The 15386-nt window shown below is 35.6% G+C and overlaps 1 protein-coding gene across 4 annotated transcripts in view; it reads right to left on the bottom strand.

The window, feature by feature from the left end:
* Nucleotides 1-11412: 11412 nt before the first annotated feature.
* UBA6 (ubiquitin like modifier activating enzyme 6) overlaps nt 11413-15386 on the bottom strand; it is a 91684-nt gene continuing 87710 nt past the window's right edge. For 2 of the 4 annotated variants that reach the window (XM_059065733.2, XM_067035716.1), the window contains one exon: nt 12669-13712. In XM_059065733.2, coding sequence (XP_058921716.1) covers nt 13577-13712 — 136 coding nt within the window. In that variant the 3' untranslated portion in view covers nt 12669-13576. Of the gene's footprint in view, nt 12387-12668; nt 13713-15386 lie in introns of those variants that run through there. The other 2 variants (XM_067035714.1, XM_067035715.1) reach the window with 2 other exon arrangements.

Raw genomic sequence — 15386 nt, 5'->3', positions numbered from 1 at the left:
TTTGCCAACAGCACACTATCTTGATTACTGTAGCTTTACAGTAATTCTTGAAATCAAGAGGTATAAGTCAAACTTTATTCTTCTTAAAATCGTTTGGACCAGTCGAGTTTCTTTGCCTTTTAGTATAAGTTTTAGAATCAGCTTGTTGTTATCTATAGAAAAATTCTCCTGGGTTTTGATTTGGATTTTGTTGAATCTATAAATCAATTCAGGGAGAAGTGACATCTTGAGAATACTGAGTCTTCCAATCGAGAAAGAAGTATATCCCTCCATTTATTTATGTTGTCTTTTACAATGCTTTTGTAGTTTTCAGCATACACAACCTGCACATATTTCATTAGATTAATAGCTAATTATTTAATTTTTTGGTGTTACTCTAAATGGTACTGTTTGAAAAATTCTGAACTCCAATTGTTCGTTGGTATTATATAGAAATATAATTTTTATATATTGATCTTGTATTCCAAGATTTTGCTAATATCGCTTATTCATTTCTAAAAGTCTTTTTTTTGGTTGTTGATTCCTTGGAATTTTATATGTAGAAATCATGTTATCTGTGACTAGAGACAGTTTCAGTTCATGTTGTCCAATCTGGATACCTTTTATTTATTTTTCTTGTATTATTGTACTTACTGGGTGGACTGTCTAGAACAATGATGAATTGAAATGGTAAGAGTGGACATTCTTGTCTTGCTCCCAGTTTTAAAGGAATAACATTCCACCTTTCACTAATAAGTATGATGTTGGCTATAGTTTTTTTTATTATTATTATTTTTAAAATGCCCTTTATCAAACTAAGGAAGTTTCCTTCAATTCCTGGTTTGCTGAAGTAGTTTTATTTTTGTTTTTGAAACTTGAAAGGATGCTGAATTTTGTCAAATGATTTTTCTGTACCTATTGAGATGATCATGAGTTTTCCTTTTATTTGATTAATATGATGAATTGATAGATTTTCCATTTTTGGACCAGCCTTGCATATACCCACTTGATCATATGTATTATCTGTTTTTCAAAACAATTTTGTCTAGTTTTGGTATTAATGCAATGCTGGCATCAAAAAATGAGCTGAGAAGTATTCTCTTTTCTTCTATAGTCTGGAAAATGTGTGTAGAATTGGTATTATTTCTTCTTTAAATATTTGGTAGAATTCACCCTATAGGCCTGAAGATTTCTTTGCTGGAAGGTTTTAAACTATGAATTCAGTTTGTTTAATTTAATTTAGATGTAGGACAATTCAGGTTATTTACTTTTTTCTTGAGAGTATTTTGGTAGTGTCTTTCAAGGAATTGGTTCATTTTTTCTGAGTCTTCAATAAATAGTCTTCTGACCCAGGGCTTGGTACAGAGTGGAAACTGATGGATGTTGGTGGAATAAATGGATGGCTGAATGCCTAAGCATAGCATTGGGGAAGGAGGAAGCAATATTCTCTGTTTCCCAGAGGAAAGTTGTCACTCTCAGAAACACAAAAGGACCATCACAATTAACTGTACATGTACTACATTCCAGGCTCTATGTGAAGAGCCAGGATTACATGAATCATCTCATCTTATTGCTCCCAAGAATCTTATGAGGAACGTATACTATCTCCATTTTATAATCAAGAAAAGCAACACTTTAGTTTTCACATACATTTAAAGAATTCACACACAAAGCTAGTAAGTGAAGCTTATATCCAAATCCATGTTCATTTCTGAAACCTCTTTAAAAAAACTTCTTAGTGGTTCTGCAGCTCCAGTGATAAATATTTGTGTATATTCATATTCTCTCTCCCCTAACTCCATCCTTTCCTGTGTCTGTGGGTTAGGAGTCTGGACCTGGCTTAGCTGGGGCTTTTGCAAAGTTGCGATCAAGGTGTTGGCTAGGACTGGGTTTTCATCTGAGACTTGACCTGGAAGGATCCACTTTCAAATCAGGTTGTTTGGAGAATTCACTTCTTGCAGCTCTAGGGTTCATAGCAGCCAGCTTCTTCAAAAATACCAATGGAGGTGGAGGTTAGGGAGAAGGAAGGAGTGACTATTGAGCAAATCTACTAGCAAGGTGGAGTCTTATGCAATGTAACATAACTATGGTATTGACATCACATCACCTTTGCCATATTCTATTGGTTACCACAATTCCCATTTCCTGGTATTCACACACTGTGTAAACCCTGTATCTTGAGGGTGGGTTGCAACTGTAACTTGTTTGTAACCAATAGTGACTTGCAACCATATAGGTCCCTTTACTCTCCCCTCCATGTTATAGTTGTCATATATATTACATCTACCTAACATTGAAAACCCCAACAAGCATTATAATTTTTGTTTCAATTGTTATAAACATATTAAAGAATGTGAGAAAAGCAGTCTATTATTACCTAGGTAACTCCCACCTATTGCTCTTTTTCCTGTGGTATCATTTATCTTCAACTTGAAGAACTTCTACTGAATCTATCCAGTGGATCTTTTTAATTTCAGATTTTTTATTTTGAAAATTTCTGCTTGGTATAATTTTCTTTCTTTGTAGAGAACATCTATCCTACTGTTGGTTTCAAGAATATTTATCACCACTTCATGGAGCATAGCTCTTCAAAATCTTTAATTTCAATATCTTGGTTATTTTAGTGTTGGCATCTGTTGTCTTTTCCCTTAAGAAGTGGTCTCGTTTTTTTGCCTCTTTGTTTACCAAGTAATTTTGAATTGTATCTTGGATATTTTAATTTGAATATTATGTCATGAGCCTCTGGGTCCTATTAAAATCCTCCGGAGATTTTTTTAAAAGCAGGCAATCATCCTGATTAGATTGAACTAATTTTGCCTTACTTTCTCTGGGAAGTGTTCCAATATCAGTTCAGTTTCAAAACCTTTGGTATGTTGCTTTGAGGCTCTCTTACGCATGTGTATCTCAGGAATTAGCCTGGGACTTAGGCAGTGGTTTCTTTAGTTTAGTTCTCTGCTATTACTATTATTCTGGTGGCTGAACTGGTTCAGTTTGCTTTGTGATCAGGAACAAATTATCAATTTCCCTGCATTTTAGATTCCCTTGTTATAGGAGTAGGGAATGACAGATGAACAGAGTTAGAAGGAAACATGAAGAGAAACTTCAGATAGTCACACTGTCTTCTGTAGAGTAATATATTTTCTTTCAAAAGCAGAATGATGATGGAAGAGTAAACTGGAAGAGTAAATGAGAGCGGAAATAGGACTTTCTAAGAAAAACTACAAAAAAGGAGAAAATTCATTTTGACACATACTGCTGAAGCTTTCAAGTACAAGCAGGAAAATTGTTCATGTTGAAAATAAAGAACTATCCTCTTCAACATTGGTTCAATCAAGCTTTCCCACCCACAATTTCTAGGCCAAGAACCCACCACAGAAGGGAGAAGAGAGAGGTTGAAGAAAAATCTACATATTGCATAAAATAAAATGATAAAACTATTATACTTTCATGTATCTTGGTAATTTATTCTTTTCAAAAGGAAGATATTACCTTTAAAGAAAATTATCTCTGTCTTCCTGACCCTGATTACAAAGTCACTTACTTGGATGCCAGAATTAAACACTGCAGCATACAATTTCATTATCTTATCAGAATGAAAAAATTCACTAGAAAACCATAGTATATGGCTGTGAGGGTAACTCAAAGATATATGCATTCCCATGCACTGATATAAGTTGAAAACATATGGTCCTTTCTAAATGGAGTTTTTAATTCCCAGGGCTTCAGTTTAATACATTTACCTGTATACAATCTCCACAGCAGATTCTCTAGTTCTCATAAACTCTAGCAATTCCAAAAAAGCCTCACAAGACTTTGTTAAAATCTGATTTGACCAATTTATGAAATGTAAGCTATTTTAATTACACAGCTAAAACCCAGAGACATGAAAAGTACTAGGAGAAGTCCTTTCCCAGCAGAAATACTCTATGCCACACTTTTTGGTTATTGGAAATAAGTGAAATTTATCATTTTCTATGTTTCCCCTCAAGTTGTCTCTTCGCTGGCTCAAAGTCAACCCATAACCTCCTTTTGTAAAAAACATTAATTTATAAGGATGGTAAAAGGCTACATAATCACCATTTCACAAATACAACACAGTATGAGACTAATCACTTAGAATTCCTTAAAAATACTAATTCTTCAGCCCCACACAAGATCTACTGAACCAAAATCTCAGGGACATTTTTTCATAAACTTTTTTTTCTTGAGAAACAGGCTTCTAAATTGATGGTTATTCAAATTGGGAATCAACTAAGAATCTAACGGCTTATATTCTACTCCTGGTTCTAATTACTTCAATGTTTGGCTTCTTTGGTTTCTTCATCTGAAAAAATGAAGGGGTTAGCAATGGATTCTTAAGGTCCTCTTAGCTCCAACGCCTTATAAAGATGTATCTTTATAAGAAGAGGAGAGTAGATCACAAACACACACAGAAGAAAGACTACGTGAGACAGGGAGAAGATGACCATCAACAAAGCCAACAAGAAAGGCCTGAGAAGAAATCAACTCTACTGACACATCAATCTTGGACTTTTAGCCTCTGCAACTGAAGAAATATATTTCTGTTGTTTAAACCACTCAGTCTGTGGTATTTGTTATGGCAGCCCTAACAAACTCATTCAATGAGTTATCAAGGATGCCTAAAAATATGCAGACTCCTAAGCTGCCCTCAGACTGAGTGAATTAATTTCTGGGGGTTGGTCCAGAAATCTGTTCTTTTAAAACACATCACAATAAAGTTTACTACACACAATAAAGTTTGTGAAATACTTCTCTGAAATCTACTGTAATATCATAGATATTACATAGATGCATAGATTACAAAAGATCGACCTATCTATCTCTTATTCTCAAGGGCCTCACAATTAAGTTAGTCCAAATATAGATAAGCAACAAGAGACTCAAGAGCTCCAATCTGTTACCATCTCAAATGTTAAGAATGAGGGCTTCCCTGGTGGCGCAGTGGTTGAGAGTCCGCCTGCCGATGCAGGGGACGCGGGTTCGTGCCCCGGTCTGGGAAGATCCCACATGCTGTGGAGCGGCTGGGCCCGTGAGCCATGGCCGCTGAGCCTGCGTGACCGGAGCCTGTGCTCCGCAACGGGAGAGGCCACAACAGTGAGAGGCCCGCGTAACGCAAAAAAAAAAAAAAAAAAAAAAAAAAAAATGTTAAGAATGAATTCTTGCAATCTAAAAGAAATGCAGTTCTTAATATAGGACGCTTAAAAAAATGGACTCTTGAAGATAGTGAGGCAAAGTGGTTGACTGCAATAAAGTGAAAGGAATGGACAAGGAGAAAGAAATCAAAGCCCAGGGCCTGACCAAGGTGGAGAGTCTAATAGAAGGCCACCAACACACTGAGCTCGGAGAAACAACAGGAAAAGAGCCACAAAAACTGCAGAAATTGAAATTGACAAAACCATAAAATCCCCTCATAGTTTAAATAGATGTTAGACAATATCTGCAGAGGATGGGAAACTATAAAAAGTGTTCCAGCAGTTTTAAAAAAGAGAACCAAATAGAACTTCTAGGACTGAAAAATACAACCAAAATTAAAAACAAAATGGATGGATTTAATAGTAAGTATGTACGAAACAGATGAAGAGAAGTAAAGTAGAATATGTGTCAGAAATTATACAGTATAAATCCTCACAAGACAAAAACCATTGGAAAATACAGAAGAGAGGGTGATAAATATGGAAGGCAGAGTAAGTCTGCCACGTGTAATGAGAATCCTCATATAAGAAAAGAGAAAGGGGGTACAGGCAATATGTAAAGGAGTAATACACTAACAAAAGGCACAAATCTAGATTCAAAGAGCTGAACAAATCCTTAACAGGATTAACAAAAGAAATCCATACCCAGACACATAATTATACCACATACAATGAAAGCAGATATTTGTTTTAAAGATGCAATATTTAGCTTGACAGTTGACTCAAGAGCCAAAGAGGAAGTTGTAAGAGAGTAGAAAAATATTTCCAACATGTTGAAAGATAATAAAGGCCAAATTAGAATTTTACATTCAGCAAACATACCTCTGCAGAATGAGAGCAAAATAAGGATATTTTCAGACAAAGAAATCATGAGCAAGTATGCTACCAGTGGACCTTCACAAAATGAAATTCTAGAGGAAATATTTCAGGTAGAAATAAATTGATCCCAGATGGTAAGCCTGAGGCACAAAGGAGAACAAAGAGTAAAGAAAGTGATATATATGTGTGTGTATAAATATAAACATTGACTATATAATAAAACAATAAAGTCTATAGAATTAAAAGACGTTGAAGTACTTGACAATGGAATTAAAATACAAAAATAAAATACATGACCATAGTATGCAAGCTGCTAGTTAGATAGTTGTTCTAGTTATTATGTCTCGGTAACAAATAATCCCCAAACTAAGTTGCATGAACAATCCATGTTCACAAATTCTGTGGGGCAGGAATTCAGCTGGGCACAGCAGGGATAGCTTATCTCTGCTCCATGAAGTCTGGGGCCTGGAATCACTTGAAAACTTGCTTACTCATGTCTGACACCTGATGCTGACTGTAGGTTAGGGGTCTCAGTTTCTCTCCTGGGGGCTAGTTTAGGCTTCCTCACAACATGGTGTCTTGATTACAAGGGTGAGCTTTCCAAGAGGGAAAGAGCAAGCAAAGGAGATTGAGAGCCAGCCATGCAGATGCCATATAATTTTTTATGATCTAACCTTGAAGTTGTACAATTACATATGCTGCATTCTGTTGTATTAGTTAAGGTAGTCATAAATTCTTGTTTCAAAGTAAGTGGAAACATTCTGTTGCTTGATGGTAGTTGGGGGGTGGCAAGCTTCTAGAAAAGCATGTGAGACTACAAATATCACGGTGGCTATCTTTGGAAATTATAATCTCCCAAAATGTAAAGATAATGATTAACTTTAGTCTGACTTAATCTGAATATGCATGTTGTAATATAGGGTAATCACCAAAAGATAAAAGCCACTAAAGTAGTAAAGAAAAAAATGTGTATAGTTCAGGAAAAGAGAAACCATATTATTTATATTAAGAAAGAACTTAACATAAGGAATTGGTTAAACAGGTTTTGTGAGAAGTCAAAATGTCGGCAAGGGACACAACTATTAAAGGGAAGAAAGTAGGATTATTAGAACCTGGAAACCTAGAACAGACACCCTGCAGAGAGCCAGAAAAAAGGTAGAGCCTGGGAACCAACCACAGCTACTGGGAGAAAAGCCATTGCTGAGGTGATGCTGGTGATCAGGAAGCAAATGGCAACTGTCAAAGTCTCTTCTCCTGTTCTCCAGCTTTCCAGTCTCCTTCTAGTGCCCCCTATTTGTGGAACCTAAAGGAAGCTAGATGGTGAAGGAGAAACATAGTTTGCAAAGTTCCAGAATACAGAAGGGTGTCTAGAATTAAGAGAGTTAATAATTGGCATAAATGGAATTAAAAAACAAAAGTAAATACATATTTTAAAAGGCAAGAAAATAGAGAAAAAGAATCATAGAACAAGCTAGACAAAAAACAAACCCCCATAAAATAAAATGGCAGACATAAATCTATTAGTCATTATATTAAATATAAATGGCTTTACTGTTCCAGTTAAAAGACAAAGAATATCAAATTGGATTAAAAAAAAAACCCAAATCCAAACTCTATGTCGGTAATGAAGGAACACTCTCCTAAAAAGCCCAAGAGTTGAAGACAACAACCCCTAATGAAAAATGGAAAATAAAGGCTGAAAATGAATGAGGTAATAAGCATCTACCACAAGAAATTAGAAATAAGAACAATAAAAAACTCCAAACAAAATAGAAAAAATAAGTAATATTGATAAAAGCAGAAATTAATGAAACAGAAAACAAACATAGAGAGAGGATTAATAAAACCAAAATTTGATCTTAGAAAAAACAAATCACTGTCCCTATTTAAAGATTATGTAGACTATCCAAAAGAATTAGCAAATAACTTACAAGCATCATTAGAGTTTAGTAAGTTTCCAGATACAGAAGCAATACAAATATATCAATTACACTGTACACATAATCAACAGGAAATAAAGTGGGCTGAGTAATTTGGATTCAACATTCTCACTTGAGAATATTTAGAAATATTTCAAATATATTGGAAAAAGTATTGAATGATATTAGAAAGCTAAGTTAGTGAATAATTATCAAGTTAATATGAGAGAAAACAGAAATTCATAAAGGAAATGAATTCTTCATTTGTGACTACTTGTACCCTGGGAGATTTTGCAGATTTTTAAGAGGCTACTGAGAAGCTGAGCAGAGCTAAGGGACTTGGGATTCAAAGGTAGAATGTAGTGCCAGCCAAGAGGTGGGGGCAGTAGCTCTGGTACCCAAAGCCACACTTAGTAAGCCTGAAGAGTTTTTGAAGTAAGGATTAACAGGAAGTAAGGGCACTAGTACAGTTAGCTCAGCTCTGAGTCAGTCACATGGATCACTCAGAAAATCTCAGTTTCTGAAATTGAGTCAAAATGTTCCTGAATTACTAGTGCCCAAGTGCCTAGTAGAGCATATAAAAAAACTCTGTGGAGGATGAAAATATCTTATTGGGCATCAAATTGCAGTTGATCTTTGAACAACATGGGAATTAGGGCACCGACCCTCTGAACAGTTGAAAATCTGCTTATGACTTTACAGTCAGTCCTCCATAACCGAAGTTCCATTTCCACAAATCATATAATACTGTAGTATGTAGTATTTAGTGAAAAAAAATCCACACATAAGTGGACCCAGGCAGTTCAAATTTGTGTTGTTCAAGGGTCAACTATATTTCTACAAGCAAGCTTTCAAATACAATATTGGCATACAATTAAAGATAACCACACATACAAGGATACAAGATAAATAAGAATTAGCAGAAACAAAAATATAAGAAGAGACCCTAGGAGAGCTTCAGATTTGGGAATTATTAAACACAGAGTATAAAATAATCATGCTTTTCATGTCCAGGTAGATAAAAGATATAAAATTTCAGCAGGACAATTAGAAACTGCAAAGTGATAGATCTGCATGTTTGAAATTAGAAATCTGAGAACTGAAAATACAAAGGGCTAAAAATAACCAAGACACTTTTACAGAACAATAAGTTGGGAGGACTTGTTCTGCCAAATATCAAAAACAATATATCAGCTATCTTGATGAAGAACTATACCATCGCAGGGATAGAAAAGAAGGAACAAGAAATCCAGCGAGATGTATACATATACGGATATGACATATGACTTTGGTGGCACTGCAGAAAAGAACAGACTTCAGTAAATGGTGGTGAGACACTTTCTAGCATACACAAAATTAATTCCTCTTGAATTAAAAACTTAAAATGGGAAAGTCAAAATTAAAGCTTTAGAAGGCAATATAGAGGAGTATCTTCATGACTTTGTGGCTCTAGAGAACAATTTTTTTTAAAATCTAGCCTTAAAACAAAAAATTGACACTTCTCAGTACCTGACCATTAACAAATTTTTTTTAATCAAAGAGCATCATAAAGAGAGGGAAAGGCAAGCCAGAGTGGTAAAAAAAAATATTTGCAATTATATAGCCAACTAAGAACAGTATTTATAAAGAACTTTTATGAATCAAGGAGGAAAAAAATCTTCCAACACAACCAAAAAAATGGACAAAAGAATTGAAAAGTCACTTCACAAAAAAGAAAGAGTGGCCAACAAACATATAAAAAGGTGCTTAGGGCTTCCCTGGTGGCGCAGTGGTTGGGGGTCCGCCTGCCGATGCGGGGGGTGCGGGTTCGTGCCCCGGTCCGGGGGGATCCCACGTGCCGCAGAGCGGCTGGGGCCGTGAGCCATGGCCGCTGAGCCTGCGTGTCCGGAGCCTCCGCGGCGGGAGAGGCCACAACAGTGAGAGGCCCGCGTACCGCAAAAAAAAAAAAAAAAAAAAAAAAAAAAAAAAGGTGCTTAATTTCAAGAGTAATTAGGGAAATGCAGAGTAAAACTTCAACAAGATATAACAGCACATCCAACAGATTGGCAAAATTAAAAAAAAAAAATCTGTTAACACCAGAGATGAGCAAAGTGGGAAAACACAACATCTCTATTGCTCAGGAAAAACTTTGTTATTATCTAATAAAATTTAAGACATGAATATCCTATGACCAAGGAATTCCATTCTTAGGCACATATACCTTAGTTACACTAGGTAATACATAAAATAATGTTCATTGTGGAACTGTGATTACCCACCCCCCAAAACATCCCAATTGTCCACAGTCAATAGAATGAATGAATAAACAGTTGTATATTAACACAAAGGTAAAATTATACATCAATGATGATGAATGAAGTATTGTTACAAGCAACCACATGGATGAATCCCACGTTGAATGAAAGCAGCCACAAATGAATGTATTGATTCTATTTACATAAAGTTCAAAAACAACAAAAGTAAACTGTATATATTGTTTAGGTACATACATAGGTGGTAACACTATAAATAAAAACAAAGACACAGTAATCACAAAAGGTAGAAAAGTGCTAACTGCTAGAGGGTATGTGTGGGGAAGCTGGTTGTGATTGGGAAGGGACCGCAAGGGGAGTTTCTGGGCTGCTGTCAATGTTCTATTGATTTGAGAGCTGGTTATACAAGTAGTTACTTTAAAATTATTCCTTAAACTGTGTATTTGTATTTTATATACTGTTTTGAATATATATATATACACACACACATACATATATATATGAATATATATTTCTTAAATAAAAGACAAGGCAAGACAAAAATGAACAAATTACCTACTGATTACTTCCTGTGACCCCCAAGATTGCAACTTCCTGATTTATGTTTTGAATTTGTTAAAAGTAAAATAGTTAAGCCCATACCTAACGATTGTATACTAAATGGTTATATATTTACAATCACAATGAGTTTTTGATAATATTCATTGCAGTTGAAAGGATTATTAGATCAAGAGAATATTTTCCCTCAAGATCTCAAGAGAATAATTTTCTTTCTGTCTTCATTTTACTAATTATAAAATAGTGGACTCTAAACACTGCTGACATTTTTATGTCTTGTCACTGGCACCACCAGGGAGTGCCATGATACATAAAAAATGAAAATAAAGATACACATCTACATCCAAGTTCTTTGGGACAATTTAGAGGAACTTATAGATGTGTAACACACTGCTCTGAACTCTAAAAAGGAATGGACTTTGGAAATCCCCAACCAACAGTCTGGGATTTACCAGATCTTCTAGGTTTTACAATTTCTCAATTGTTTTAAAAGAATTTCCAGGAGATAAAAGCACTTTGAAGTAATGTCTCTCCACATCCAGTGAGTGTTCTATCTCCGTGATTGCAAAACTTGAAAACGAGGAAACACCAAAGCAACATTACTCACAAAATTAATAATAAAATTGGAATCTCTGGAGTCAACTATGGAACAGAATTTACAAAGATATTGTCAAATTTCTTAATTTACTTTTAATAAGTAAAAAATCACTCAGTGGTACCATATAAAATCAAATCATTAATTTTTGCACCTGGTATTTCAATCACCAGCACTGATCTCATGGTACAGAAATAAAACAGATAATGAAAAAAAACTGTCATTAAATTCACGCTGGCTTTCCAGCCTAGTATAACTATACAGAAGAAACTAATGGCAATAACCGTTACAGAAAAAAAAAGCAATGGCAAAATGGTTTCAGATTTAATCACAAAATGAACTTAATCCTTACTGATTTTATTTATATCTGGTAAAGCACTGATCTCTATAAATAAGAATTGATAGCATGGTTCTGCTCTAAATTTACTTCTGAAGAGATGTGGAGATTTAGAGCAAATATAAGCAAGCTACTAGATCATAGTTGAGAATTACTGAATGGCTACCTGGAAAATATCAGTTATTGTCATAGAGCACACACAAAAAAGTGGGAACAGACTTCTTATAGGAAAGTGCTTTTACTGCCGCTAGCCTCTAAAGTTTCAAGCCATAGAGCTTTGATATTCCTGGATTCAATTTTAAGTAATATTAATTTTAAGCATATTTGCAATATACATGATGGGAGAGGGCAGGATATGATGAACCAAAATTAATTGCTTATTTCAAAGGTAGCCATTTCCTTTAAACTCATCCTGTCCACTTATCCTCACCTCCAACGCAGACTACCCTTTAATCATACAAATTCACCCTCCACTCCTAAATATATTTTCCCAATTGGATGATACTTTTACAAAAGAATGAAACAATACAGCTGGTTGACTAAGTAATTTAAACTATTTGTAAGTGGAATAAAAGGAAAGTTAAGTAGATAATATAAAAAGAAACCAAACTGGAGTAATACTGATGTGAATCTAGTTTTTAATTTATCAAAGTACCTTAATGGTTTGAATAGAAAAGCAGAAGAAAAGCAGCCAATTGCTTTAGAATGATAGCCCTGGAAATAAAAGAAACACTTGATGTTTTCACTGAGTTTACAGTGTTGAGTACACTTTATGTTATTTTAATGAAAGCATTTCTATGAACATATGCAATAGCTCATATCAGAAAACAGAAAGTTTCTATCAATAAAGACCTAAAAAAATAAATTTTTATCTTTGTCAACTCCCTTTCTGGGAATGTAGAATTAAATAAAACATTTCCCTTTAAAATAAAATATTAATTTATTATTATTTTTTCTGTCCATTAGGCTGCTGGAAGAAAAAAAATCAAGACTCAACTAGTGATAATTTTTTAATTTCTACTTTTCATCTACTTCTAAGGACACTCCCTTTACAAAACCTTTTAGTCTTATATACTATGACAATCAGGTTTAGAGTTCCAAATAAATAAAATAGCCACACTAGAAGGCATACTAAATAATCAAATGACTAGCCCAGCCATATTTATCTGTTCACATTCATGGATTCTCTAAGCGGGTTGTCAGAGTCCATATGCTATTGTTAACATTTAGTCCCAGCTAACACCTGTCATCTGATGTGCTCATGACTTACAACACTGATGCTATCAGCAAAAGATCCTGATTTGGGGGAGACAGTGATATAACAAACTCTCTGGTTAAATCAGCAGAGGTAACATGTCAGTAAACTGTAACTTTTGAAGTTTTAAGAGTAACTACTCTTCATCCACTGCTACCATCCCTCCTCCATTGGTGTTAAATTCAAAGCCTCATCATGAGAGGTGGAGGGAGCCAAACACTGTTTGTATAGAAAAATGGGCCTCAAATACTAAACAAAAAGAAATTCATAAAATGGGATTAAACTTTTTGGATAGTTGCATTTGTTATTTTCAATTTCTTGATCTTTTATTTCTTCTGGTCTTAGATACATATTTTTTTCCTTCTTTTCATCCATAGAGGTTACTACACAATTTTTTGGTAAGCATTATAAAACAGCATTCCAGTTCGAAGTTGCTTGTGAGCACATCCACATATGAAGCACTACACATGTGTATACTATGCTTCAAAATGCTTTACAATTCTTCACTGTAGTTTTTTTTTACTGATGTTTCCCTTAAATTAAGGCTTCATCAAAGAGAAATCCATAGTATTATGAGCTGACTTTTTAAGCTCCTGAATAAGTGCATTCTTTCCAAAATCAAGTAGTCCTAAATTTAAGACAACTTCTGTTAATCAGTGTCATGACTAAAGTAGTATCTTACTGGAGGTCCAGGTAAATCTTCATCTCCATCAGTATCTGGAGCAAATGACACAGTAAGATCCACATATTTCTTTTCAGTAGAAGGTTTCACAAGTTTATGCATTCTAAGGAAAAATAAGCAAGGAAAAATAATTTGGTAAATTCTGTAAAATGAAAGAGTGATTTGGTGATAATGTTGTCCAAAGAATCTGGGCTTGTTTAAATTTATTTTTAAATCTAATAATTCACCTGCTTCCATATAATTATTTTCTTTACTAAAAGCTCTAAAATCAAGACATTCTTTTACCTAACAGTTAATCAATTTTTACCTTTGCTGGTAATGATAAGGAATACAGACCACTTATTTAAAAACAAAAACCAAAAACTCCACAGAAAAAAACCTAAAATGTGAGAAATGCTTTTAAAAAATGAATATATCAAATATAGATCCCTGCCCTTGTGAATGAAGCTTATATTGGTGGGAGAGGAGAGACAATAAATAATACAGTAACTGTTAGACAGTGATAAATGCTATGAGAAAGAGGAAAAGTAGAGCAGCGTAAAAGGGATTAGGTATGCTAGGCTGGGGTACCAGACAGGATGCAGAATTAAATAGGGTTCAGAGAGGCCTCTTCAGGAAGTGCAAAGACCAGAGGTGAGAGTTAGTCAGATGGCCATCTCAGAAAGAGTTGCAAGCAGAGGGAAAAACTAGAGCAAAGGTCGCATGTTGGAGACTGGAATGTTCAAGGAAAAGTAAGGAGGCCAGTATAACTGGAATATTGTGAGCAAGGAGAGAGAAGTATGAAAGGAACTTGGAAGGGTAAGTGGGAACTAGATAATTTAGGGCCTTGCAGACCACTGTAAACACTGGCTGTTTTCCTCCCTCTCTTCCTTTAAGTCTCTGCTCAAATGTCAGCCTTTCACATCAGAATATGACAGGCAGGGACCTCCCTAGTGGTGCAGTGGTTAAGAATCTGCCTGCCAATGCAGGGGAGACGGGTTCGAGCCCTGGTCCGGGAAGATCCCACATGCCTCGGAGCAACTAAGCCTGTGCGCCACAACTACTGAGCCTGCACTCTAGAGCCCACGAGCCACAACTACTGAGCCCGTGAGCCATAACTACTGAAGCCCGCATGCCTAGAGCCCATGCTCTGCAAGAGAAGCCACTGTAATGAGAAGCACGCCCAGCGCAATGAAGAGTAGCCTCCTCTCGCCACAACTAGAGAAAGCCTGCCATGCAGCAACAAAGACCCAACGTAGCCAAAAATAAGTATAAAATAAATAAATAAATCTTTAACAACAACAACAACAAAAGAATATGACAGGCAGAGGGAATACCTAGATTGCCCAATATACTGTAGCAACTTAACACCCCCTTATTCTGCTTTATTTTTCCACAGCACTTATCACCATCTGACATACATATTTAATTGTTATGGAAACTCCTCAAACATGGCAGGGACTCTGCTTTGCTCACTGCTATATCCCTAATGTTTACAAAAGTACCTGGTACATAGCAGGCATTCTTTAAAAAAATCTGTTGAATAAATGAAAATAACAATTCAGCTTTTTTTTTTTTTTTTTTTTTTTTGTGGTACACGGGCTTCTCACTGCTGTGGCCTCTCCTGTTGTGGAGCACAGGCTCCGGATGCACAGGCTCAGCGGCCATGGCCCACAGGCTCAGCCGCTCCACGGCATGTGGGATCCCCCCAGACCGGGGCACAAACTTGTGTCCTCTGCATCGGCAGGCGGACTCTCAACCACTGCGCCACCAGGGAAGGCCAACAATTTGGCATTAA

Source organism: Kogia breviceps, chromosome 6, assembly GCF_026419965.1.
Source record: "Kogia breviceps isolate mKogBre1 chromosome 6, mKogBre1 haplotype 1, whole genome shotgun sequence".
NCBI lineage: Eukaryota > Metazoa > Chordata > Mammalia > Artiodactyla > Physeteridae > Kogia > Kogia breviceps.
This window is presented reverse-complemented; position numbering and strand designations above follow the sequence as displayed.